The sequence below is a fragment of the Siphateles boraxobius genome, unplaced genomic scaffold, assembly GCF_051911475.1.
Source record: "Siphateles boraxobius isolate OS27281-9 unplaced genomic scaffold, OSU_SipBor_1 25, whole genome shotgun sequence".
Classification (NCBI taxonomy): domain Eukaryota; kingdom Metazoa; phylum Chordata; class Actinopteri; order Cypriniformes; family Leuciscidae; genus Siphateles; species Siphateles boraxobius.
In genome coordinates, this window is record NW_027508866.1 from 21733811 (window position 1) to 21760808 (window position 26998).

At 38.4% G+C, this 26998-nt stretch overlaps 2 protein-coding genes across 2 annotated transcripts in view; one reads left to right on the forward strand and one right to left on the reverse strand.

Moving 5' to 3' along the window:
- The window catches only part of kiaa1958 (KIAA1958 ortholog), a 269067-nt gene that overhangs the window by 234252 nt on the left and 7817 nt on the right, over nucleotides 1–26998 (forward strand). The gene's annotated exons all lie outside the window — the stretch shown is intronic.
- Nucleotides 1–26998, reverse strand: part of adamts6 (ADAM metallopeptidase with thrombospondin type 1 motif, 6) — a 96538-nt gene that overhangs the window by 29643 nt on the left and 39897 nt on the right. The window contains exons 12-15 of the mRNA XM_077243170.1: nucleotides 20281–20388; nucleotides 13583–13728; nucleotides 9780–9843; nucleotides 1614–1716 (exon numbers count right to left, since the gene is read on the reverse strand). Of these exons, the coding sequence (XP_077099285.1) occupies nucleotides 1614–1716; nucleotides 9780–9843; nucleotides 13583–13728; nucleotides 20281–20388 (421 nt within the window). The remainder of the gene's footprint in view (nucleotides 1–1613; nucleotides 1717–9779; nucleotides 9844–13582; nucleotides 13729–20280; nucleotides 20389–26998) is intronic.

The window sequence follows — 26998 nt, forward strand, 5'->3', positions numbered from 1 at the left end:
CTCGAGCACACGAGAGGCATTACTCATAGTGGAATCTGAATGTTCTGCCTGACATCATTACTGCACAGACACGGGGAGAGATTAACACAGCTGCCAACAAAAATCATGGAGACATCGACAAAGGTTATCGCAGACTTTACAAGTGAAGTTCACCTCCAAAATGAGTTTTAAGAGCCAAACAATTGGTAATGATAATGCTTATTACAGGGCAGTGAGATAAGGAGATGATTGAGTCAACTGTGAACTTCCTGTCAGAATGTTTTGGAAATGCCTCTTGATCTCTTGCAGTATTTCTTTGTTTATTGGGTTCGGGCCATTTTGTTGTAAACAAGAAATACACCATTCCCACTGGGTTTCCGGCTGCACTTTTTCAAAGCTGTTAGAAAATGTGTCAGAGAAAAACCCCAATAAAACAAAAAAGGGGTCAAAGATTGGGGCGATGTTGGTTGAGGTTTGATATTCACTGTTATAAAATGTAATTGTATTACATGCTGGTGAATTAAACAAATAAATCACAATTATTTTGTAAAAAAAGCTCTCAATTGAAGAGCATTCAAAAACATTACATAGCACTCCAGATTTTGCGATCATATACATTTAAATTCATTATTCATATTCACTTTTTTTTAAATTATTTTAATAATAATTTTTGCAATTAATGTATGTGATAGTTCACCCAAAAAAATAAATATATTATTTACCTATGGAACACCAAATATTTGCCCATACAATAAGTCAAAGGGGTCCAAAACAACATTGGTCCCCATTGATTTGAATTGTATAAATAAATAAAAAAATTAAAAAATTACTATCTTCTTTATTGTTCCACAGAAGAAAGTCATAAAGGTTTGGAATGACATGTCAGAATTGTCATTTTGAGTGAACTAATGAAATTGATAGGTCTAATCGTTACTCATTCTTTTGCAGATTTGACCTCTCTGAGAGACTTGTGTACGTACACAGTCAAACACACACACACACACACTCATGTTTTTTTTGCTATACTTGTGAGGACCTCCATAGATGTAATGGTTTTTATACAGTACAAACTGTATATTCTATCTCCACACTAAACCTACCCATCACACAAAACTTTCTGCATTAAAAAAACCCCACAATGTATTATGTTTATTAATCAATTTCCCTTGTGAGGACCAGCCAGCGGTCCTCACAATGTAGGCAATCTCAGGTTTAACTATCCTTGTGGGGACATTTGTTTCTTACAAGTATACCAAAACATGCCCATACATAAACACACACCCACTCGCACACAGAGAGAGAGAGAGAGAGAGACACAGAGAAAGAGAGAGAGAGAGAGAGAGAGAGAGAGAGAGAGAGAGAGAGAGAGAGAGAGAGAGAGAGAGAGAGAGAGAGAGAGAGAGAGAGAGAGAGAGAGAGAGAGAGAGAGAGAGAGACTAGCGATACATCGTGTACTATCTGGAATCTAAAGAATTTTCAGACCATCAAAGAGACTTTCACAGTATTGGTGTTAGCAGGGTACACACAGCAAGCCACTATGTATACGGTCACTGGAGCCCAGACTTTGGGAAGGCTGTGGGAGAGAACGGCTCCCTCTGTAGCCCGTCGTTCTGTGTTGTGGGTTGGGAACTTACCTCCAGTGTATGGCTTCCAGTTGTAGTACTTCCCACGGAAAGTCATGTTGTCAAAATCGGCACACTGCTTCTCCCTAAAGTCACGTGATCCTGCTGGACAAGCCTGCAAATGAATGATCCGTTGAGGCCTTGTAAAAGCATTCAGATGGTACTCTCATGTATATTATATTATCTTACAAAGTATTTATAATACTTTAATTTTATTCAATTACAAATCATACACTGAACAATTTTAAATAGTGTCAGAGATTCCCAGCAGTCACTGGTGATGAAAATGATGGTCGGCACTGGTCGGCACTAATGATGTTCGACTCCGCCAGTCGGAGATCACCCAAATTAATATTAAAGAGGTGTTTGAACTCGCAAGTACGATGTCAGGCACTGTATATTCTCTGGCCCCCTTCCTGTTCGAAGGAGTGATGAGATAGTTAGCAGATTGTCATCACTCAATGGCTGGCTGTCTAAGTGGTGTCCGCAAAATAATATAGAATTCATAGACAATTGGAAAATTTTTTGGGGCAAACCTGACCTGTTGAAAAGAGATGGTATTAATCCCTCCTGGGATGGTGCTGCTCTTCTCTCTAGTAATTTGGCTCATAGTCTTAGAGACAAAACATGACAATCTGGGGTTCAGGTCAGGAAGCAGACAAACTTGCTAAACCGACCGTCTGCTAGCGGCCTCGCGTCACCAAGGTCAGATAAATCCCATCACATAGAGCCTCTTTCACCTAGACATCATCATATAGAGACTGTGTCTGTTCCCCGAATTTGGAAATCCAAAAAACATCCAAACCGATCTAAGGTTAAAAATGTAATTGATATTCAACAAATAAAAATTAGATATAATACAGATGAGCAAACGATAAAGCTTGGGTTGCTGAATATTCGATCCCTTACTTCAAAAGCGCTCATAGTTAATGATATGATTTCAGATTATAACCTAGATGTGCTGTGTATGACAGAAACCTGGCTAAAACCAGACAATTACATTACTTTAAATGAGTCCACCCCCGATGATTACTGTTATAAACATGAACCTCGCCTGGAGGAAGGGGGAGGTGTTGCTGTAATTTATAGTAATATTTTCAAAACCACTAAAAAATCTAGTTTTAAATATACTTCTTTTGAAGTGTTGGTGCTTAATGTAAAAATATATAATGTAAACGATAAATCAAGTTTGAGAATTCTGCTGGCAACTGTATACAGGCCACCAGGGCACCATAAAGATTTTATCAAAGAATTTGCTGACTTTATATCAGAATTAGTATTGACTGCAGATAAAGTACTAATTGTTGGTGATTTTAATATACATGTAGATAATGGAAAAGATGCAATGGGATTGGCATTTAAAGACATTCTTAACTCTATTGGAGTTAGACAACACGTGTCAGGACCTACTCATTGTCGTAATCATACTCTAGATCTAATATTATCACATGGAATCAATGTTGATGCTGTTGAAATTCTGCAGCAGAGCGACGACATCTCAGATCATTATCTAGTCTCATGTAAATTACATTTAGCCAAGGCTGCAAAGCCAACTCCGTGTTACAAGTATGTTAGACCTATCACTTGTGCCACTAAAGATTGCTTTATCAATAATCTTCCAAATCAGTTTCATCGTCTCAGCATCCCAGATAGCTTAGAAGAACTTGATATTGCAACAGAAACTTTTAACTCTCTCCTTTCCAGCACTTTAGACACAGTTGCTCCGTTGCGCTTAAAAAAGATTAAAGAAAATAGTCCAATGCCGTGGTACAATGAGCACACCCGGGCCCTTAAGAGAGCAGCCAGAAAAATGGAGCGCAACTGGAAGAAAACAAAACTAGAGGTATTTCGGATTTCATGGAAGGAGAGCTCGATTGCTTACAGAGAGGCTTTAAAAGCTGCTAGATCTGCTTATTTTTCAACCCTATTAAAAGAAAATAAACATAATCCAAGGTATTTATTTGAAAAGTGGCTACACTAACGAAAAAGAAAGCTTCAAGCCCAGAAGTTTCCAAGAAACAGCAGTAATGACTTTATGAACTTCTTCACTTATAAGATTGATAATAATAGGGACAAAATTATAACTATGCAACCGTCTACTACAGCATCACAACAGGGAGTGCATTATAGTCTCCCTGAGGTAAAATTTGATTCATTTGTTGCCATAGGAAAGGAAGAATTTTGCAAACTCGTTAATTCATCTAAATCCACAACATGTATGTTAGACCCTATACCGACTAAACTACTGAAAGAGATGCTTCCAGAAGTCATAGATCCTCTTCTTAACATCATTAATTCGTCTTTGTCTCTAGGATACGTACCAAAAACCTTTAAGCTGGCTATGATTAAACCGCTTGTTAAACAAAACGCAACTTGATCCTACAGAATTAGTCAATTACAGGCCGATCTCAAATCTACCTTTTCTGTCAAAGATACTAGAAAAGGCAGTATCCTCACAACTGTGTTCCTTTCTTGAAAGAAATGGTATCTGCGAGGATTTCCAGTCAGGATTTAGACCGCACCATAGCACTGAGACAGCTCTCATTAGAGTCACAAATGATTTGCTCTTATCATCCGATCGTGGTTGTATCTCTCTATTAGTGTTACTTGATCTTAGTGCTGCATTTGACACCATTGACCAAAACATTCTCTTAAATAGACTAGAAAACTATGTTGGCATTAGTGGAATTGCATTAGCATGGTTTAAATCATATTTTTCTGACCGCTATAAGTTTGTAGCAGTAAATGAAGAGATGTCTTATCGATCACAAGTTCAGTATGGCGTACCACAAGGCTCAGTACTAGGACCGCTGCTGTTCACTCTGTACATGCTACCTTTAGGAGATATCATTAGGAAACATGGAATTAGCTTTCACTGTTATGCTGATGATACTCAGCTCTATATTTCTTCCAAACCTAACGAAACTCACCAATTCACAAAATTATCGGAATGCATAGTTGATATCAAAAATTGGATGACTAGTAATTTCCTACTACTAAATTCTGAAAAAACAGAGATTCTAATTATTGGACAAAAAACTTCCACACGTAATAACCTAGAATACCGTCTAACACTTGATGGCTGCTCTGTTAAGTCTTCGTCGTCAGTTAGGAACCTGGATGTGCTCTTTGATACCAATCTTTCATTTGAAAGTCACGTATCTAGTGTCTGTAAAACCGCATTTTTCCATCTTAAAAATCTATCTAAATTACGTCATATGCTCTCATTGACAAATGCGGAACAACTAGTTCATGCGTTCATGACATCAAGGCTAGATTAATGTAATGTTCTACTGGGTGGTTGCCCTGCACGCTTAATAAACAAACTACAGCTAGTTCAAAACGCAGCAGCTAGAGTTCTTACCAGAACCAGGAAGTACGACCATATTATTCCGGTTCTGTCAACAATGCATTGGCTCCCTATTAAACATCGTATAAATTTTAAAATATTGCTGATTACTTACAAAGCACTAAATGGTTTAGCTCCCCAGTACTTGAGCGAGCTCTTAACGCATTATAGTCCTTCACGTCTATTGCGATCTCAAAACTCCGGCCAGTTGATAATACCTAGAATATCTAAATCGACTGCTGGCGGTAGATCCTTTTCCTATTTAGCACCAAAACTTTGGAACAATCTTCCTAACATTGTCCGGGAACCAGACACAGTCTGTCAGTTCAAAGCTAGACTAAAAACACATCTCTTTGACCTAGCATTCACATAACACTCTATAGACTTCTATAATTCAATATTAGGCTGCTTAGATTAGGTCAGCCGGAACTGGGAACACTTCCCTTAAATCCTGATGTACTCGTTACATCTTAAGAAGAATGGCATCTACGCTGATTTTAGTGTCTTTGTTTATCCCGACGTTTTCCGGCAGCCTGCCGGATCCAGGCCGTTTCCAGATCTGATGAAGGACTTTCGCCTGGACCTGATGACAATGCAGTGCTGAAGTGCCAACTAGCCTCTCCCTATGGAGGATCCCTATACCACTCTACAGATAAAGCGTTGTGGAATTTTTCGGTTCGCGTACCTACCCAAAGTGATCAGATAAAATAAAATTCTGCATCAAAATTTATAGACAAGACAAGTAGTTTGTTTAGGCATGGTTTGTAAGGAATTACAAACCTGCGCACATATATTCAAACGCACATAACTATAGAATCAATTCTTAATGCGCATGTGAACGCCATCAGCGTCTATCACAGGTTCGCCTTTAAAGTCTGTTTAGAGAGAACGGTGTCGTCTTAAGTAGCTTCAGAGTGTTTGAATGTAGTTTGAACTTATAACACAACCAACTGTGTTCAATGAGGCATCCAAACACTTGGATATTATTTGAATCCGGTTGAAGACCGTGAACGCACCGCCTGGAGGAGGGCCGGGGGGGGGGGGGGGGGGGGGGGAATCCTTGGTTTCCTTTTGTTTTTGTTTCGCCACCTTTTCAGAGAAAGAACAGACTCCATTCTTTCTAGGTCACACAGCCTGCAGACCGGACGTTATGGAGGTGAGCCCCTCCATACAAACAGTTAGGGTTTGCAGAGCAAGGTAGGTGTTCCAGTACACCTACAGCCACAGAATTGGGATGCACAGCTTCCCGACATGGAGGCCAATGCTCTGCTGCGCCGCCCCACCATATGTCAAACACGATTGCTCCTCTGGTGTCACTCATGCGGAGTTCGGGAGCCTGTCTAAAGTTTCCCAACCCGTCACGCTGGTTTATCAGGACAATCAGACTCGACTATGCGATTCAGTTTGCCAGATGCCTGCCCAGGTTCAATGCCGTCCTCTTTACCTCAGTGGCAGGAAAAGACACCCCTTTCCTGCATGCTGAAGTTGGAGTCCTATTGGTGATGGGCGCAAAAGAGATAGTCCCTCCAGCTGAAATGGAGAAGGGTTTTTACAGCCCTTACTTCATCGTACTGAAGAAAGGTGGTGGGTTACAACCATTCCTAGACATTTGAGTTTTGAATCGGGCCTTGCACAGGCTCCAGTTAAAGATATTGACTCAGAAACTCATTCTAACATGCGTTCACCAACATCATGTCTCATGTCTAGACCTTTTCTCGGCACAGACCGTTTTTTCAGTTTGCCTTTGAGGATCAAGCATATTAGTAAAAGGTCCTACCTTTTAGGCTGTCCCTGTCTCCTCACGTCTTCCCAAAAGTCTCAGAGGCCGCCCTTGCCTCGTTAAGCGAAGTGGGCATTCGCAATTATCTCGACGACTGGCTGATTCATGTTCACTCTTGAGATCTATTGTGCACACACAGGTTGGCCAAGTCACTCAGGTTGGCACACACACTTCGGGTCAACTGAGAAAAGAGTAATCTCTTGGCAGTGCAGAGCATATTGGGATAGAAACAGATGTGTCCAAGATGGGCTGGGCAGCTGAATGCAACAGGTGAGCAGCCTCAAGTTCCTGGACAGGACCTTGTTAGTGCTGACATATCAATTGCCTCAAGTTGCTGGTGGTATTGCTGGCCCTGTGGAGGTTTCAGTTATTGATCCAAGCCGTGAGCGTGTTGGTCTGGACAGACAACACGCCAACGGTTTCATACAAAACCGCCAGGCTAGCTCAATCGTGCAGTAGACATGCTGTCACGGCAATTGATGCTCCAAGGAGAGTGGAGCCTCAGGTGGTACAGCTGATCTGGAGTTGATTCAGTGAAACACAGGTAGATCTGTTCGCTTCCCAGGAATGCTCCAATTGCTCTCTGAAGTATTCCTTGACCAAGGCCTCTCTTGGCATGGATGCACTGGCACACAGCTGGCCCCAGGGTCTGTGCAAATATGCATTTCCCCAAGTGAGCCTGCTTGCACAGACATTGTGCAAAGTCAGGGAGGACAAAGGACAGGTCCTGTTGGTTGTGCCGTACTGGCTTACCCGGACTTGGTTCTTGGAGCTCAGGCTCCTGACGACAGCCCTCCCTGGCAAATCACCTCTGAAACCTCCAAATCTGGCCCCTGGATGGGAAGTGGAAAACTTGAGTGGGCTGTAACCAACAGTTATAGACACCATCACACAGACTAGAGCCCCCTCTACGAGGCAGGCCTATTCTTTGAAGTGGAGTCTATTAGCTAACTGGTGTGCTTCCCAGAAAAACAGAAAAGGTCAAGGAAGTCCGGCTGAAGCGACCTATTCTCATTGCAAGTACTGTCCTTCAGTCCCCGATGGGTACAAAAAACTACACGGCTTACGTGGGGCGCAGGGTAGGTTATGATGTCATGAGTGCACTTGTTACCCGGCATACAGGGGTTTTACGACCACCTCGTAACTGCAGTTGTGTCGTTTTTCTATAGGGACTCCTAGCTTTCGACACCACGTCGAAGTGACTGATAGATACGGAACATCTTGGTTACTATTGTAACTTCTGTTCCCTGATTGAGGTGTCAGCATTCAACACCACGTCTTGTTCCCTCCATCAGGTAACTGAGGTTACAATAACCAAGACAGTAGTAACAGGAATATAGCACATACTACCATTTAAAACTTTATTAAAAGAAATTAATACTTTTATTCAGCAAGGATGTATTAAAAATGATCAAAAGTGACAGTAAAGACTTTTACATGGGTGCAAAAGATTTCTATTGCAAATAAATGTCGTTCTTTTGAACTTTCTATTCATCAAAGTATCCAGAGTGAAAATCATGAATCACGGATTCCACAAAAATGTGAAGCTACACAACTGTTTTCAACATAGACAATAATATCAATTCATCAAATTAGAATGATTTCTGAAGGATCATGTGATATAGTAGTAATGATGCTGAATATTCAGCTTTGATCACATGAATTACAATTTAAAATATAAATTAATAAATATAAAATATAAATATTCAAATAGAAAACAGTTATTTTTAAGTGTTTTAATATTTCACTATATAAAATATTACTGTTTTACTGTTTTTTTAATCAAACTAATGTCTTTTTGCCTCTTTTTATTACAAAAAAATCCCCTCTCTAAAAAAACAAAACAAATAATGTATGTGCATTGTGTAATGAACTCACATTTTTATTTAAACATTATTGCCCTAAAGCCAATTAAACTTTAATATGCAAGTTGACTTGGCCTCTTTCCATCGCAGCATTGTTAGTAAACCTAGTCTCCATGTAAACTAGCGGATCATGGAATCAGCAGTGAGGGAAGGGGTGCGGATTAGCTCATTGTTTTGAAAAGTAGAACAAATGATAGCAGACCTTTACTTGGTACTGAACAATGGCCGTGGCTGGAACCAGAGCCATAGGGGGGCCATATCCTCAATGACTTAATAATTTCAAAGCCACAGCCATAATAAATCCAGACGTTGGAATGCCCCACATAAACAGCCAGAGAGTGGTGTTCAACCCTTGGTTGTCTCCTTCAAAAAGATTCATTTGATTCTAGGAGGTCAAAAAACCAGTTACATTACATTTGTGATGGGGTTGTTGTTTTATAAGCGCTGAATCAGTGCCGGGCCGCTGTCTAAAGCTCCCCAAATCTGACCAAATGTCACCAATAGTCCATATCCACAATATGTTTGTGTTGGACAAGACACTTTCATTTTCAGTGCAAGGGGGTGCTGTTTGTTTTCCAAAGTACACATTCGTTACTTGTGCTTAACTGTTATTTTTAAGATTTGTGGTAGCAAGGATGCCGCACAAGCTCAATTTTCACCTTAAAAACCCCATAAAGTCCTGTGGTGACGTTTCCTTTGAATCAGGAAGTCTGGACGGGACATACTGAAAGGCTTGCCCCTTTTTTCCATTTTTGTAAAATAGTCACAGTCCTAAAACCATGATTAGCTGCTCATTTTGGAGAGCATTTGAAATGAAAATGAAAAGTCCAACATTAGTCACCAGAAGAGAAAAGTCACATATCTGTGAATGGAATTTTGTCATTTTTAGATTTAGACTAGAATCTAGAAAACCTCAAAGCTAAAACACATGAACACTAAAGCTATATAAAAAAAATTATAACATTTTTATTTAAGAAAAACGCCACCTTGGGTGGGGGGAGGATGTGAATTTTACATTTTTGCTCACCATAATCCATTTTTAAAGTAATTTTTTTTTACATTTTCAATGAAAATATATGGATTGTGCAGCTAATACTGGGTAATTCTAAATATATTTAAAAAAATCCTAAACATAAATCAAAATCATTCAGATTACAGCCAAAAAAACAACAAAAAAACCTCACGTCAGTGTTGCACGATCTGTAGCGCTTCCTCTCTCCGAGACAGTACTTCCCTCCGCCTGTCGGCCTGAAAGAGTTTGAATAATAAAAAAAACTCATGAGGTACCATCATGAGAGACAAGGAATCAATGTAAAGTTTAGTGTATATATCATATCAGATTGGGTCATCAGATCACACACAAAGCCATATTTCAGATCTGGATTGACTTAGCTCTTTTGTGCGGATCTCAGATCAGTTTAAAGATAATGTGTGTCATTTTTTTCAACATTAAAATACTTCTATCAGATAGAATCTATCCCAATTCAACATGCAAAGACAAATATAAGTCATTCATAGGTTGACTTCACATAGAGTGAAAACACTGCTGGGGCAGTAGAAATAGCAGGTAAACCTTTTTGAAAACAATCATTAAAAAATCTTTAAATTAGAAACGGCAACGGCATTTCGAATTTCTTAGTCATGCCTTTTTAAACTCCCCTGAGGCTTTTTGATCAATTTATATGAAATTTGGTGTGAAACATCATATAGAGACCCATCTGACAAAATTTTACCAAAATAATTTTAATTTGTCAAACTATTTGACCCCTACAATAAAATAACATTTTGTGATGTCACCCATAATCACTAATCGACCTGTATATTGTAATACACATCTGTAGCGCCCCCTTTTTTACTGTTGTTGTGTGGTCAATTTTAACTACAGTTACCAAACTCTATACATGTTGTTTTCATCAAGCTGAGGAACTTTCAAAATTAAAATATTTAGCTCCGCCCAACGGAGTTAGCCATTTTGGATTTAATGTGGATTTTTTTTTTTTTCGCAAGCTATGAATTTTTAAATAGGATTCATGATTTACTGTGATTTGCACCAAACTAGGTCTATATTGCCTCAGATTTTTTATATCCTCAATGTTGTTGCCATGATATACTGTATGAAAAACTTACTGGCAAAAAAGTGAAACAGGAAGAGTCTCATATCTTCCATGTGCATTGTCTTATTTAAATAAAATTGGGGTTGTATATTCAGTCATAGTTTCTGATTACATGGATATAGCTATTGTGGGTAACTGTTATAGCGCCACCAGCTGGCAGCAGGAAGTGTGGCACTCAAAACAAACTTTGAAATAATCCTCTTATATTTACCCACTTACATGCATGTCAGTTGTTTCTTTAGAGGCAGTCATTGCTTATATATATATATATATATATATATATATATATATATATATATATATATATATATATATATATATTTGCAATAGCACAATAATAATGCACTTCACCTTTAAATATATCCAAACCATATTGTTTAACTGGATCTTACATGTTTCAAGGTAAAATCAGAAATTAAAATAATATTATTCTTTTCTTTTCTTAAGTTTATCAAGCCATAGTTATTTACATCAGGTTTTAGTTTACCCCTTGTTTCATTTATTATCTTGTCGTCTTGCTTTTTCTTGTTGTGTCTTGTCTTGTTCATTGTGAGTCTTGTGTTCTCTAGACCGCTGTTTCTCAAGCGTCAAGCCTCTGGCTCTGTGAGCCTCTGCCTGGCAGCAAGACTGGTGCTACATCGAAGAGATCATCAAGTCTCTGGTTCCTTGTGTTCCTGCCTTATCTTCCTCACCATCATCCTACCTGGTCCTGCCTCACTCTACTTGCTGTGCCATGTCAACAGTCTTGTCAATGAAACATCACCACTGCTCATTCTGCGTCTGGGTCCTCTCTTTTGCAGAACTGTGACAATTTCAGCCATACATGGAGTTCCATTGTTCAAGAGCAAGATGCCCCTCAGGCCAGTGATTTCCAATTCTATAAACAATAATCCCCATAATTAATAACCGGGCCCCTAATAAGCCCCTCGAGTATCCACGTATTCTATCAAGGTTGACTTCAGTTCCATAAATGGAAATTCAGAAAACTCCTCAACCCACAAGCAAATATGAAAAGCAGTTTCCATTTGTGTTTGTTTGACAGAGAGCTCAAGACATTTGTACTATCTCCAGTGTCTGTTCAGGTTGTTATGACCAGCAGGGCAGTATGCACTTTTTCCTCATTGCCTTATAAATACTTGATGTATGTATCCAGGTCTCTCTCAGTGAACAGCTAAGCTGTTTGGCCATTTCTCAGCAGGTTATTTTAACCCTTGAGGGCAGCGTAATTTGGTTTGCCAAGCCTTAGGTGATTCTGGCCATCTTCCTCCCTACGTGCTGTCTGGCACCTAGAGTGGCTAGTTGTGCTGTTCTCTCAGGGCCGCTCTTAATGAATGCTTTCCAGGGCAGCTTGGCTTGAAGTGCTTGGGTTTCCTTTCTCTCGGGTAGCCAGGTTTTAAGGGCTGATCATCTTACACAGGTGTTACATATTACACCGGCCACACTCCCACCACTGTCTGCAGCGAGAGTGTTGAGGATAGACATTTCCGCAACCGCCGGGAATGAAACCTAAACTCCATCTACATCCAAACCTATTTTGAGCTCCTGTGGCTACCTATAAAAAGTATGGAGAAACCGGCAAGAAAAAATAAAAAAAAACTCCAAAAAGTCAAAAGTAAAAACATATTTTGGACAAACAATCATCATTACATTTGCTTGACTAATTGAGTAAGTGTTTTCTCAACATTTAATATTTTAGTAAAATATTAAAAACATTTTTAATACAGTGCCTGGGATTGCTATACCTTTTCTGCTGTTGAAGTACACTACCAGTTATAATTAAAAAATGTTTTATTGTTTTTGAAAGAAGTCGCTTATGCTCTGCATTTATTTGATCAAAAATACTGCAAGAGTAATATTCTGAAATATTATTACAATTTAAAAGAACTGTTTTCTATTTATATATTTTATATTTTTATAAAATGTAATTTATTTTGGTGATCAAAGCTGAATTTTCAGTATCATTACTCCAGTCTTCAGTGTCACATGATCCTTCAGAAATCATTCTAATATGCTGGTTCTTATTTGCATTTTAAATATATTAAAATAGAAAAATTTAAAAGTTCTTTTAAATTGTAATATTTCACAATATTACTAATTTTACAGTATTTTGATCAAATAAATGCAACTATTTACATTAAGCAATTAATAAACATTTTGTAATTAATTATTGCAAACTTGACTGGTAGTGTACCTGAAACTGCAACAGTAAAGGCTAAAGGTGCGGTCACAAAAGGTCCATTGTTTATTGTCAATAGTCAATAGTGCGGTTTCCCCCACAATCCAAAAACATACAGTATAGGTGAATTGAAAATGCTAAATTGCCCGTATGTGTGAATGCGTGTGTGTGTGTGAGTCCCAAGCCATGTAATGGGGAGGGTTGGGAAAAATTATTGTCAAGAAAATGCATGGACAGTCTCTCGTATATGGAAAGAGATGGCCATAGAATTGACAAAGAGTCGGATATGACTAAAATGGTAATTGATAGTGTAGTGATATATGAAGCACAAGTCACACAGACATCACTTTCAAATCAAGCAGCTTTCTGTTGGCCAACACAGCAAATTTACACAAACAACTTTGCAAATGGAAGTCTTTCGCCCTGAAGTAAAATTCAAAATTGTGTGGATTCCTATTGAAATGACTGGATTTCGCTATCCCCCTCCCCCTCCCTAAATAAAGAAAATCACAGAACAATGGTAATGTAACCGCATATTAATATTATGTCCCAACCGAAGATGTGTCATCAATCTAGATTGAATTGTGCACATCTTTGAGCAGAAAGGTGAGATAGTAATGAGACTAGTGTGAGCAGTAGTGAGATGGACCAAATAGGGACCTGTTCAGCTTTGTTCTGGCTTACTTTGCCTACTTACGCTGGGCTGTCACAATGTCGCATGGACGAGGAGACGCCACCACCGCAGGTACGACTGCACTCGCCCCAGGTTGTCCAAGGTCCCCAGCTTCCGTCCACACTCTGCGGCCATGTCCCAAACGCCACACATTCACCCTGATAACACCACTAACACACAGATATGGAGAAATTAGTTCTTCTAAAATTTTCCCCTCTGTCATTGCTCTCAAATCTATTGAAACCATTGGCGGCGACTTATGTTTCTGCCGATGAGTGACCACACCCCATACCACCCACAACCCCCATCTTTCTTTCTTTTTTTTATTGGAAACTTGCAAGTGCACATACACCAAAAATAAACATCTTTATTCATGACTCCTCACTCTCAGCTGGTTCCTATCTTGGCTTGTTGCGACAGTAACTTTTGACTCTCTCTTTTCCAGCACTTTAGACACAGTTGCTCCTTTGCGCTTAAAGAAGATTAAAAAAAAATAGTCCATTGCCGTGGTACAACGAACACACTCAGGCCCTCAAGAGAGCAGCCAGAAAAATGGAGCGAAACTGGAAGAAAACAAAACTAGAGTTTTTGCGCATTTCATGGAAAAAGAGCACAATTGCGTACAGAGAGGCCTTGAAAACGGCTAGATCTGCTTATTTTTCAACCCTATTAGAAGAAGATAATCAAAACCCTAGATATTTATTTGAAGCAGTGTATAAATTAACGAAAAATAAAGCTTCAACCCCAGATGTTTCCAAGCAGCACAGCAGTAATGACTTTATGAACTTCTTTACTTACAAGATTGATAATATCTGGGAGAAAATTATAACTATGCAACCGTCTTCTACAGTATTGCATCAGACAGTGCATTGTAGTCTCCCTGAGGGCAAATTTGATTCATTCATTGCTATAGGAGAGGCAGAATTTTCTAAACTTGTTAAATCATCTAAATAGACATGTATGTCCTATACCGACTAAGCTACTGAAAGAGATGCTTCCAAAGGTCATAGATCCTCTTCTTAATATCATTAATTTATCTTTGTCATTAGGATAAGTACCAAAAACCTTTAAGCTGGCTATGATTAAACCGCTTGTTAAAAAAGCGCAACTTGATCCTACGGAATTAGTCAATTACAGGCCTATCTCGAATCTACCTTTTTTATGTCAAAGATACTAGAAAAGTCAGTATCTTCACAACTATGTTCCTTTTTAGAAAGAAATGGTATCTGCGAGGATTTTCAATCAGGATTTAGAAATGATTTGCTCTTATCATCTGATCGTGGTTGTATCTCTCTATTAGTGTCACTCAATCTTAGTGCTGCATTTGATACTATTGACCACAACATTCTTTTAAATAGACTCGAAAATTACGTTGGCATTAGTGGAATTGCACTAGCATGGTTTAAATCACACTTATCTGACCGTTATCAGTTTGCAGCAGTGAATGAAGACACATCTTATCGATCACAAGTGGAGTACCACAAGACACCGTACTAGGATTATTGCTGTTCATGCTACCCTTGGGAGATATCATTAGGAAGCATGGCATTAGTTTTCACTGTTATGCTGATGATACTCAGCTCTATATTTCTTCATGCCCTGACGAAACTTTCCAATTCACAAAATTAAAGGAATGCATAGCTGATATAAAAAAACTGGATGACTAGTAATTTCCTACTACTTAACTCTGGAAAAACACAGATTCTAATTATTGGACAAAAAACTTCCTCACGTAAAAACCTAGAATAATGTCTAACACTTGATGGCTGCTCTGTCAAGTCCTCGTCATCGGTTAGGAACCTGAGTGTGCTCTTTGATACCAAGCTTTCATTTGAAAGTCACGTGTCTAGTATCTGTAAAACCGCATTCTTCCATTTTAAAAATATATCTAAATTACGTCATATGCTCTCATTGACAAATGCGGAACAATTAGTTAATGCATTCATGACATCAAGGCTAGATTATTGTAATGCTCTTATGGGTGGTTGCCCAGCACGCTTAATAAACGAACTACAGCTGGTCCAAAATGCAGCAGCTAGAGTTCTTAGCAGAACCAGGAAGTATGACCATATTAGCCTGGTTCTCTCAACACTGCATTGGCTCCCTATTAACCATCCTATACATTTTAAAATTTTGCTGATTACTTACAAAGCACCAAATGGTTTAGCTCCCCAGTACTTGAGCGAGCTCTTGACGCATTATAGTCCTTCACGTCAAATTTCTGCCCATTGATAATACCTAAAATATCAAAATCGACTGCTGTCGGTAGATCCTATTCCTATTTAGCACCAAAACTCTGCAAAAGTCTTCCTAACATTGTTCAGGAAGCAGACACACTCTGTCAGTTCAAATCTAGATTAAAAACACATCTCTTTGACCTAGTACACACATAACACATTATAAACTTCTATAATGTAATGTTAGGCTGCATAGATTAGGTCAGCCGGAACCGGGAACACTCCAAATAACTACTGATGAACTCATTACATCATAAGAAGAATGGTGTCTACGCTAATATTAGTCTCTCTGTTTATCCTGAGGTTTACAGCAGTCCGCCGGATCCAGGCCGTATCTGGATCTGATGAAGGACCTGTGCCTGGACACGACGACAACGCAGTCCTGAAGTGTCAACTAGTGTCTCCCCTGTGAAGGCCTCCTTCCCTTCCCTTTACCTCTGTACAGATAAATGTTGTCGGGATAATTCCTGTTCACATGGCTACACGGAAGCGATACATAATTCTTCATTATACATTTTTAAGGCCAGACAAGTAATTTGTTTAAGTCAATTTGTAAAGTAAGACTACACGCCTACGCACATATATATTCAAACACGTATACCTATAGACTAAATGATGTTTTGTTAACAAAGTTCGGGAGGAGTACGTTCAAATAATTGATCCAATTATCACATCATTCCAACCTGCTGTCGACAATCAGTAATCAACATGTCTATCCAAACAGCATGAGTGGAGACCTATATATACTCATTTGACTCACCAATGTTCCTCGACAGTTTTTCAGCATCCCTGCAGCGACCCGTCTCCTCACACTCGCCTGGTTACATCCTAACCAGCAATACGGGGGGAGTACTCTGGTTATATGCATATGCATACCATTTATTCCATCTAACTTATTTGTAAGTGTAAACTAGTGAAACATGTAAGGCGCATGTGCACGCCTTCTGCGTTTTCACAGGTTTGCGATTTTAAAGCTTGCGCAGAGATAAAAAAATATATAATTATAATAATAATTCGGGTATAATAATAACTCTGGGTTCGGACCAATTACTTCAAATGAAATTTATCGTTGTAAAAAAACAAAACAAAAACAAAAAAGTGTTCCCGAATGTCAGTTAATGTTATGACTGTTAACAATGAGTATATCTCATGATTTTACACCGTGGTTGGCCATTTTGGGATCGGTGTCTATGATTGACACTGCATTTCAACAGAAAAAGTCTAGAAATTCTAAAAATGTCAATACAAAATCTAATGAAATGGCATTTCTGCAATGTGGTGTATCATGATTAATATGACATATGGGTCAATGACATGATTTTTTTGTCCTATCTAAAAAAAAATTTCAAAATACATTAAAAATGTCAAGGTGATACTGTACAACTGCTGCCGCGTATCAAGATAATTGAGTCTTTTATAATAACAGATATTTTATAAAGATAAATTTAGATATAGATATAGATAATAAAGATAAAATTTTATATTTTATATAAAGACACATATTTTGAAATGGCAAGGTTAGTTCAATATTGTAAAATATCATGTGGTGCGATTCTCCAAAATTGTAATGATATTTATTTAAAGATATATGAAAAACATTCTTTTTACTTCATGGTTACACAACATGACATTTTAAAAAGTAATAAAACATAATTAACTTTTTTTGAAAATAGAATAACATTTTTTAAAATCAGATCAGAGACCAACATGAATACTAAGTAAATTTAAAAAAACAAACACGTGGCATATGTGTTTTAAGATTTTTCCCCACTTATTTATTGTGGACACTCTTATGTTATTAACTCCAATGCCATTTACCATTGTTCATCTGGTGAAATGCATCTTGAAATACAAGTAGTAAATAATGACAACATTTTTGAGTGAAATATTCTATAAAACATGTTTAAAAAACTGGTATTTTTATTAGTACCTATTATAGGTCCATTTCCTTTGACATTATTAATCCATGAGCATCCCTTGCTCATTATTACAGTTATGATTGTAATTAGTATGTCCAATAAGTTAACTGCAGCTGCCATTTGAGAGAAATCTCTTGTATTGTGTAAACAGCGCATTCACCTTCAGTCTCTAATCTGAATCTACTCCAGAATAAAATCAGACTCAAGGCATTGTAATGCTTCAGGACTACGTGAAATCTTCTCAACACTCGACCTCATAATCCATTCAAACCAGGGGACATGAGGACAAGGATTGGAGATGCTGGAAACTGTCGTCACTGTGCAACTGTGTCAGTAGGTTAAGTTCTGTCTCTTTCTCACTCTCTTCCTCTGTCTGGATGGTTGTTCTTGTTCTCAGACTCTATTTATTTCTCTCGTTCACAGACAGGAAGAACTTGGCAAGGGAAAGGCTGTGTCCTCAGCTACCAGTGTCTGAAATCAGGGTAGTGTGCTAAGACACTAGCAGGCAGGTCCAAAATAACCTCTTAAAGAATGTCTTATCTAACAGACGCTCTGTTCTGAAGCCTAGTGAGCTGCCTCCGTCAGCATCATTTTAAGGTACTGTATCATATGCATGCTTTGAAAGTAAAGCATTTTGAAGTAAAAAATATCTCTTTGAATATATAAATTGTTATAATTTGACAAGACTTTCAGCAGATTATTGAATGTTTAAAATGTACAAAATAAAATAATTCATTTTGATTCATATTGTAAATTGTATTCATTTATATTTAACCCCTTCACGTGCAAAGATCGCCGGCGGCCCCAGATTATTGTTGTTCAAACATATTTTTATACATTTAAAAATGTTATTCTTAATATTTTTATTTTTAATGTTTGAGCTTATAGCTTCTCCATTTTAATAACAGTTGGAGCAATTTCTCAGAGTCTTGAACTGTAAACTCTCAAGTCTTGACTTTCTAAATATATGTTGATTATGTGTCTATTCGGAATGACTTGTGAGCAGAAACCTATTTATTTTTGGTATGTAATTTATGCCACACTTGCCAAAATGGGGGATGTGCAGTAAGGGGCAATTTTTGAATACAGAATTTTTTTATTATAATTTGACATGCCAGTCAGCAGATTATGGAACTAATACAAGAGTCACACATTTTTTAATAATCTGCCCAGTGGACATGGTTGTTGGCTGATGCAGATAAAATCAAAATGGATGGTTATTGGTTGGTTTATTGGCTAGTAGTCTCAGCCTCAGACGCACCCTTGGCTGAACATCTGATGCCTATAGCACACTTAACTGTAAACATTTCAGGTTTTCGATTTTTAAAGTCGTCATCTAGTTGGATGAATGTCTGTGAGACGTGTTTTACGTTCTTTAATGGTCCGCCGGGAAACTAATGCCGTGATGCCAAACCCTCTCATAGAAAGAAGATCGCTATAGTGTTTAAAACTGTGAGAATGAGCGCTTCCTAGGATCAACTAAATGCAGGATTTTCAAAAGTATGTGAAGTTCATGGCTCCAGTATTGCATTTAACTTTGACAATGTTGCTGAAGTAATCATTTATTAGATGCACGCTGGTCTATTATCTTGGGCGGTCCTTGGCCAATGAAAGCTGTGATAGAGTCCAGATCTTCTGCCGTCAGTCTCAAGGTCTGGCTACGTGAGACTAATTGGCTAGTATCACACTAAAAGTATATTATATATCACTATTACATATATCATTTATTACTAAAAGATTGTGAATTTTTTTTTTTTATAAATGAAAAAATAATATGCACTGATAAATAAGGGAATTTAGTAAGAAAGCAAGTAGAGTACATTTTTATTTCAAATTGTCACATCACATGAAAAAAAGGAGAAGAGAGTCCTAAGTAGCAGATTAAGAATGAATTCTGCCTTATAATGGGTGGCTTTTTGGCATTATGCTTCCTGCAGTGTTCGACAGCCATTCTTTACGATGTGACAAATTCATTATCAGTGCTGATGGTGGAAAGCACATTCAGTAGCATGTGTGGTCACTCCTTTTTCTCTGCCTTTCTATTTCTCGTCTTTCTGGAGCTGGCAGGGCCTCCACTCCATTACACGCTGGGTGAGAAATGGCTGACATTCATATTCCTTTGATGCTGACCCAGCCAGGGGCAGACATAAGTACGCCACCCGCTAAAAAAAAACAGCGGCTCAACCTGGGGCTCGCTGCTTGTCCAAGACAACGCACAAGAGCTTGGCAGTAAATAGATCCATTGAGCGAATGGTAACAAAGATCGACAGCTCATGGTCCTCTTCCATTCTTCCACTTGAGCCATCCTACGAGGGAGGACAATGGCCACCCTAATCTTTGTTAAAACTGTCTCTCTAACCTGGCCCGGCAGAAAACTGATGACCCAAACGCTGCTTGCATGAGTGAACACTGGGAATAGGCTTTCTTATTCCCATATCTGGTACAATGAGTACCAGCATGGCCAGACACCATACACGTAGCCATGAGGAGTCCGTATCCCATTACCTGCCATTTCATAACCTTTCCCATTGCATAACGTTTTCTCCCTTATGGCACACTGACTTACCCCCTTTTCAATGGTGCTCGTCTGGCACAGGGTTCCTTCTGCGGCGGGGATACTGTTGGTGACACAGCGATTACTTTTGCTAAGGCACCAGAGCTCTCTACACACTTCCTAGGAAAGAAGGCAAAAGCAAGTTGGTCAGAATATATACATTTCCAGGAGAGACCAGAAAAAAAATGGAAACAAGATTAGCATTGTGCAGTGCTGGGCAGGTTTCCCCAGCAGGCTTTTTAGAGACCCAATTAAATCGCTTCTTTCTTGCGTTGACATACCTATTGAAACAAGATGTTTGGGTGGGGCATACTGAAAGGATACTCCCCCTTTTAATAGCCAATAGGCTGTAGTTACATCACTGATACATTAATGTTTTACTTGATAGTCAGTGCCAGGTGGTTTTCGTGGAGGAGACATACTTATTCTAAAAAGAATTTGATTGGACAAAATCTGATTTGACATGACAAATTATGCATTATACAGCAAGCAAAAAGAGTTCCCTTTCATAGTGGAACTCAACACTGAATCTTGGATTGACACTACAGTCCAGTCATTTTAAGCCAAAATGGGGGTCAACCTTGAACAAATTGCAACAGAAGCAAACTCAACTGATTTTGTATCCTCAATATGTCCTGAGAAAGGAAAAAAAAGCCCCGAAGAATCCCATTAGGGTAAAGTTTCGAAAAAGACCCAAATATATCCCATTCATACGCCTATTCATACTTTTTCTCACGTGAAAAGAGTAAAATTTGAACCTTTAGATATCACCATGAAAATTACTGAGTTGATTGCTTACATCAAGACAAACAAAAAATGTATTACAAGTTTTTTTAAATTGTTTGTTAACATGGACAAACGGTGCATAATATAATTACGTATTAGCTAATTTGCATAATTACCCAAACAGTTCTAAACATTGGGTATAGCCAGGTGAAAATGTCTTATTGAATCTTGTTGACATATAACAGTAAACTATTTAATATTAAGGTCTGAATGGAACCCATTTAGGCTACCCATGAACATTAATGCAGGAAGAAGTACTTTAGAAACCAGCCTTTATTAATTATTATGGCAGCTTCCCCAAGGCACCGACAGTAACTTCCCCAAGGCACCGACAGTATCGTTTCGGTCTACTGTGTGGGATCATTTTAGATTTAGTGCTACATATGACGATAACGGCGGTATGAGAGTGCTGTATAAAAATACGCGACAGTTTACAGTTTACGTCTGCGGAGACGTAGCCTATGTCAACTGACAGCGAAAGAAAGAGAAAGTCGGGTAGGAAAGAACAACTTCTACTACCCGAAGCATTTAAACAACACTGTAATAAATGTAGGCACTGACAGTGACAACTAAGCCTATTCTTTAAATTTGACAATAAGTGTTTTTGTTCTCGACTACAATTAGTTTAAGGCCAACAGTAGTAAACTCTTTTATAAATAAATGAAAAGCCTGTTGAAATTAACAACATCTCCCCTTGCTGTATCAGAAACACACAGATTTAATTTATGATCAAGCTACCTCATTCTTTTAGTTTTTTTATTGCATGACCTTGAGAATAACTTATTTTTTAAATACTGTAAATGGTAGATTATAAGGCTATATATTTTATGCTGATGTATGGTATTTCTAAAGTGTTTAAAAGGAAAAAACATTAACAATGTATACCGAATCTAACCGAAAACCGTGAGCACAGATCCGTGGTACAAACCGAAGCGAGGATTTTGTGAACTGTTTCACCCATAGCATGTGCCATATAGCATCCCTTCTTTTTACTGGGCACCTTATCGAGTACTGGGAGTCTTTGGATCCTGGACGAGTCCAGGCAGGTTGAGAGCACTTTCCCCAATTGCTTTGGGGTAGTAGAGCTGAAGCTTGTCTGCGCTTCCCTAGGGGTCGGGTATTTAGGGTCAAGGATAGTGAGAAACAATATTTCTAGCAGTTCACGTATATGCTCCCTCTGGAGGTAGTGGTGGGCCAAGCCAAGGTCGCAGTTTAAAAATTGTTCTCCCTAGGCAAGTATTTCCTATGGGCTGTGTCAAAAAAAAAGAAATTTACCTAGCTTAACCTTAGTGCTCTGCTCTTAGACCTCATGTGGCTAATGCTTGGCCCGCAAGGAAGGGAGAAAGGTTGTAAAGGCCGGGACTTTCCTTGTCCTGGAGCATTGAAGCTTGGATAATGGCCAAGGGAATATTACCACTCGACAGACTTGCTTTTACCCATAATTAGAGCAGTCAATAGATTAAACATTTTAATTGTGATTAATCGCACCCTTTTTTTGAAATACAGAACAGGACCACATGGAGATGGCAAAAAAAAACAACTAATCCAATAACCTGACTGCATTACCTACTACAGTACACAGATCCATTCAGAATTACTAAACACAGCAACGTACACATGACAAATCAAAACATTAACCTGAATGTGTGTGGAAACAACCTGAATATAGTGATATATGTCTGTGCGTAAATACAATGTGCCATCAGTGCATCGAGAGCGCGCATTCATAAAATGGACTCACGGATGCTTACTGTACAACTCCTGTATGTCACCGCAATCATTTTTACCTTAATTGCAATCCTCATCCATCAAAAATTTTCTAGCAAGACGCTGGTTTGCTTCATCAAGCCGGGAAATGTAGTTTGCAAATTATCTGGCCATACAGTGGTGGGATATTTTGATGTTAAATGCGTTATTTGTGTAAATTTATTTTAACATGTTAAGAATTTTTAATTCATTGAATGTGTTAATGCATTAACGTTGACAGCCCTACCCATAATTCCTTGTATATGACACAAATTCACAGCATTTACCAATATAAAGCTGCTTGGTTTGGAAGTGATCAGTCAGCGGTGCTTCATGGACAATATACCTTCTTTTGCATGCAAAATTTAGCCAAAGTTTTGCTAATGTTACTGCACCTTAAGCATCTAAGCTTTATTAGAAGACGTTTTGTTGCTCATCAAGTTAAGTTTCAAAATCAGTAGGACTCCCTCAAATTTACATAACGAACTTTGCACATCACAGTTGGAAATGGGATAAAAAAGTATTGGCATAATCAGGATGAATTACTAAAACTCCCTTATAAGTAGCTGACAAATGTACCAAAGGGCTAACTTCCATGTGCTCTGAAGGAACTACGTATGCTGGGGCCTGAAGTTTGAACATGAAGATATAATGAATCTCTGTATACAAGTGTAGCTTTGTAGAACCCTGCATTGTATTTCCCAATAAAGTGCACAAAGTCCCTTTAAAGCTTGAACTTCACAGGATTTACAGGACAGAGAAGTGCCCCCATGAAAAAGACTTATGATAGGGAGCACCGCCACTGACCCCAGGTCAGTAAATAAGACTCAGCTGGCCAGCCCATCCAGATTAAATAAAGCGGCAAACTGCCACTCTCAGGTTGCAAAAGCTCCACCTCTGCAGCTGGTTTTAATAAGGTTTCCTGCTGGCTCCTTCAAGATGCTCATGCTGAGAGGGTAAGAGGGGTAGGCTTGACCAGCAAGACTCAGGCACTGATGGGTTTAAGCTGGGAGTGCAGGGTAGCATAAAAATTGGCCTACTTCACTAAGACCAAAGTAATTACTATCAATTTTTTTTTTAAATTTTCAGAGCCACTTCTGGTATTCATTTGACATAGATGGCATTCTAGTAAAAATACTAAAAGAGTAAAATTAAATTGACTAAAATCAATGTATATGACAGCTGAGTCAGGTACAAGATATAATGTAATATTACGCATATGTTGTGCATATATCTGATTAATCACATATGTGTATGATGTTTGAGTTCATTAACCACCCATGCAAAGAGGTCAAATAGTCAAATAACACAAAATCTGAACAATTATTTAATGTCTTGAAGTGAGGAAATGTTATGACATCATATGCAAAACATGGATGACCTCAGCATAAAAGTTGTCACAAGTTTACTCGTACATACCCAGCCTCCAGCGCCAATATGACCCAGTAACGTCGAAATTGCCGAATCCACTTTACCATACTAGGTGCTCTCCGGTGCCACTAAATATTTTTTAATGATGTTCCCATATTCCTTGGTGATAATCTCCTCATATGCAATGTTAATTAATTGATGGTTAAATAAACAGAAGGATAAAGCCTAATGCCTCCCACATCCTCCCTAGTCACTAGATCCAAACACCACTGATCTGAAGCAAAATAGATTAAGAAATAGATTTCCACTGCCTTTATCCTAAAGACACAATAGAGTCAATGTTTTTTTATTGTGGGAAGAATGGGATAAAATGACAGTCCACACCATTCAGACAGAGAATGGCAGCATTCCAGGAAGGAATAAAGGCAAAAGGTGGTTGTGCACCTTATTAGGTCTTTGATATTAATATATTTTTAGGTTTAGAATTTTTCGTCCACCCCCTGGGTGTGTGTTTATCTCTCCGTACCAGTTTTTCCAAACCAAATTCAAACCTCTGGTTCGCTGGTGTGGTTATAATTCTCCAAAGGCATGTATTAAACAGATGGTTGGCAGAAAAAAAAGATTGTCAGAATCCACTAACACTACACGCTGTATTAAACTTGAGCCAAGGGAATGCAAGAGTTTTTTTCTTTACATGACCGTCTTCCATGCTGATCTATACCACAGTTATGAGCTTAAGAGAGAAATTACAGGGTTGTCTTTTTGGCATGCGTTCATCCACTGTCGGATATATCTCTCAATGAAACAAAAGAACTCTGTAATCTCGGGTAATTTAATTCTTTTCTGGTGTAGAACGCAAAGCCGCATATTTGTACTAAGCAGAGCGCCATCTCTTATTGATCATTAATTTTCCTGGCTTGCTTCAAGCTCTTTTTCCCCCCTGTGTCAGTTTATTTGCTTAAGTTTGTTATTCTTTGGGTAAAATCATTATCATTTCCAAAAGTCTAGGGATTCGGCAGGAAAAGAAACAAACCTCAAGTATGGACTTTCTCTGAAAGATATGTGGCCCGACTTCAAACAGTCCTCGGCAAAGCTCGTTTCAGGTGCTGATAAAACAACGATCTTTAATTTCGACAACATGAATGGCATCATGCGACAAATTACAAGAGAGTATCAACTTGGCAGCCTCCCTTCTAGCCCTCAAAGGAAGTGAAAATAATTTCCGCTGATTGCTATCACCTGTGTTTCTTAAAGCTTCCAAAAGTTCTCCACAATCAGGGCAAGTGTTACAAAAACTTAAACTCGATATATTCTTTACAAGTCCAAATGAGACACCACAGCACTCACTCACAGCACGTTTTTTCCCTCACTGCTCTGTACATCAGAGAGCTTTTCTTGTAATGTTGCCTGCTGAACAAATCATGTCCTTTGGCTAGTCTCCTCTGGGTCAGTGGTAAAAATAACTGCTTGACCTCCGGCTTCATGTCTCCTCAGAGCTCTTTAAGTAGCTGTCTTGCTCTCTATGTCCAAACCGCCTTCTGAATCAAACAGTGTTATTAAAATCAGCTCTTGGATTTAATACATATGCAGCAGGTTCTGACCTCACAGGTAAAGCACACAGGTAAAGACCTCACAGGTCAAGAATGTAGCAAATATCTGATGTGTTCACGTTACATCATTCTGCGTCCTGGCATTTTCAAGAAAATCACACTTGGTTAGGACGAGAATTCGTATTTACATTGAATATTTAGCGCTTTTCGCTTCATTGCATTGGTTGCAGTTAGGTAATGTCTCAGTAACATATTTTAAACGTTCTTGAAAAACATTAAATCCAAAAGAAAAAAAGTAATCCAAACAAAATGCGTTTGGAATATTTAGAAAACACAGACTTGGTAATTTTCTTTAAATAGACTAAAAATGTTAATATAAGCTATTAAAATAATGCAATCTATACATTTGAATGAAGCATTTCAAAGACAATAAAAATACCAAAATTCATCAAGTCCATAAACTGCTTACAAACAGACTTCACCCATTGTTGGCATCGATTTGGGATATTTAGCACAACAACCAAATATTTAACTTAAGTAATGCAAACAATGTCAGAACAACATTTCTACAGTGTTTAAAAAATCGAACATCTGCCGCATTATGTACATGATTAAAAATGTTATTTTATTTAAATTTGAACCCTTAAACACATACCTCGGGTCTTTAGTGACCCGGGATGTCATTCACTACTCTCCTCCTCATTCATTTTTAAAGTTAGACATTAACCTTCTTAGTATTCCACAATAAATTCATTATAAAAAATATAACAAGAAAAAAAAAAAAAAATTTAAATGCCTGTTCCCTTTCAAGGGAACTCGAGCTGCGTCAAGCTGTGGGAACGCCCCTGCGTTGTGCGTCATGAAGCACGTATGGAATCAGTCCAATGGAGAGACGGAACGTCATAGGCGGGTGACGTCATCGACCAGGAAACTATAAAGCACCCCCAAAACACAAGCGCGACAGCTTCTATGCCTTCAGTAAGCGCTATATGTGGATCTGTCTCAAGTGTTTTTGTCTGTCACTAAGCAGGAGTTTCACTATTTCAAAAAACTATTTGAACTATTTGAACTATTTAAACTAATATATATATATGTTATATTGAGAGACAATGGCGAGCGAACAACAATTTAAGAAGTGTGTTCCTCCCTGCTCGCGCTATTTAACGGGCGGGGATACACACAGCTTATGTGTTGTTTGTTTGGGAGTGCAGCATGCCCAGTCAGCTCTCGAGGGGGCTGATTGTGAGCATTGCGAGCGTTTGCCTCTTAGAACGCTC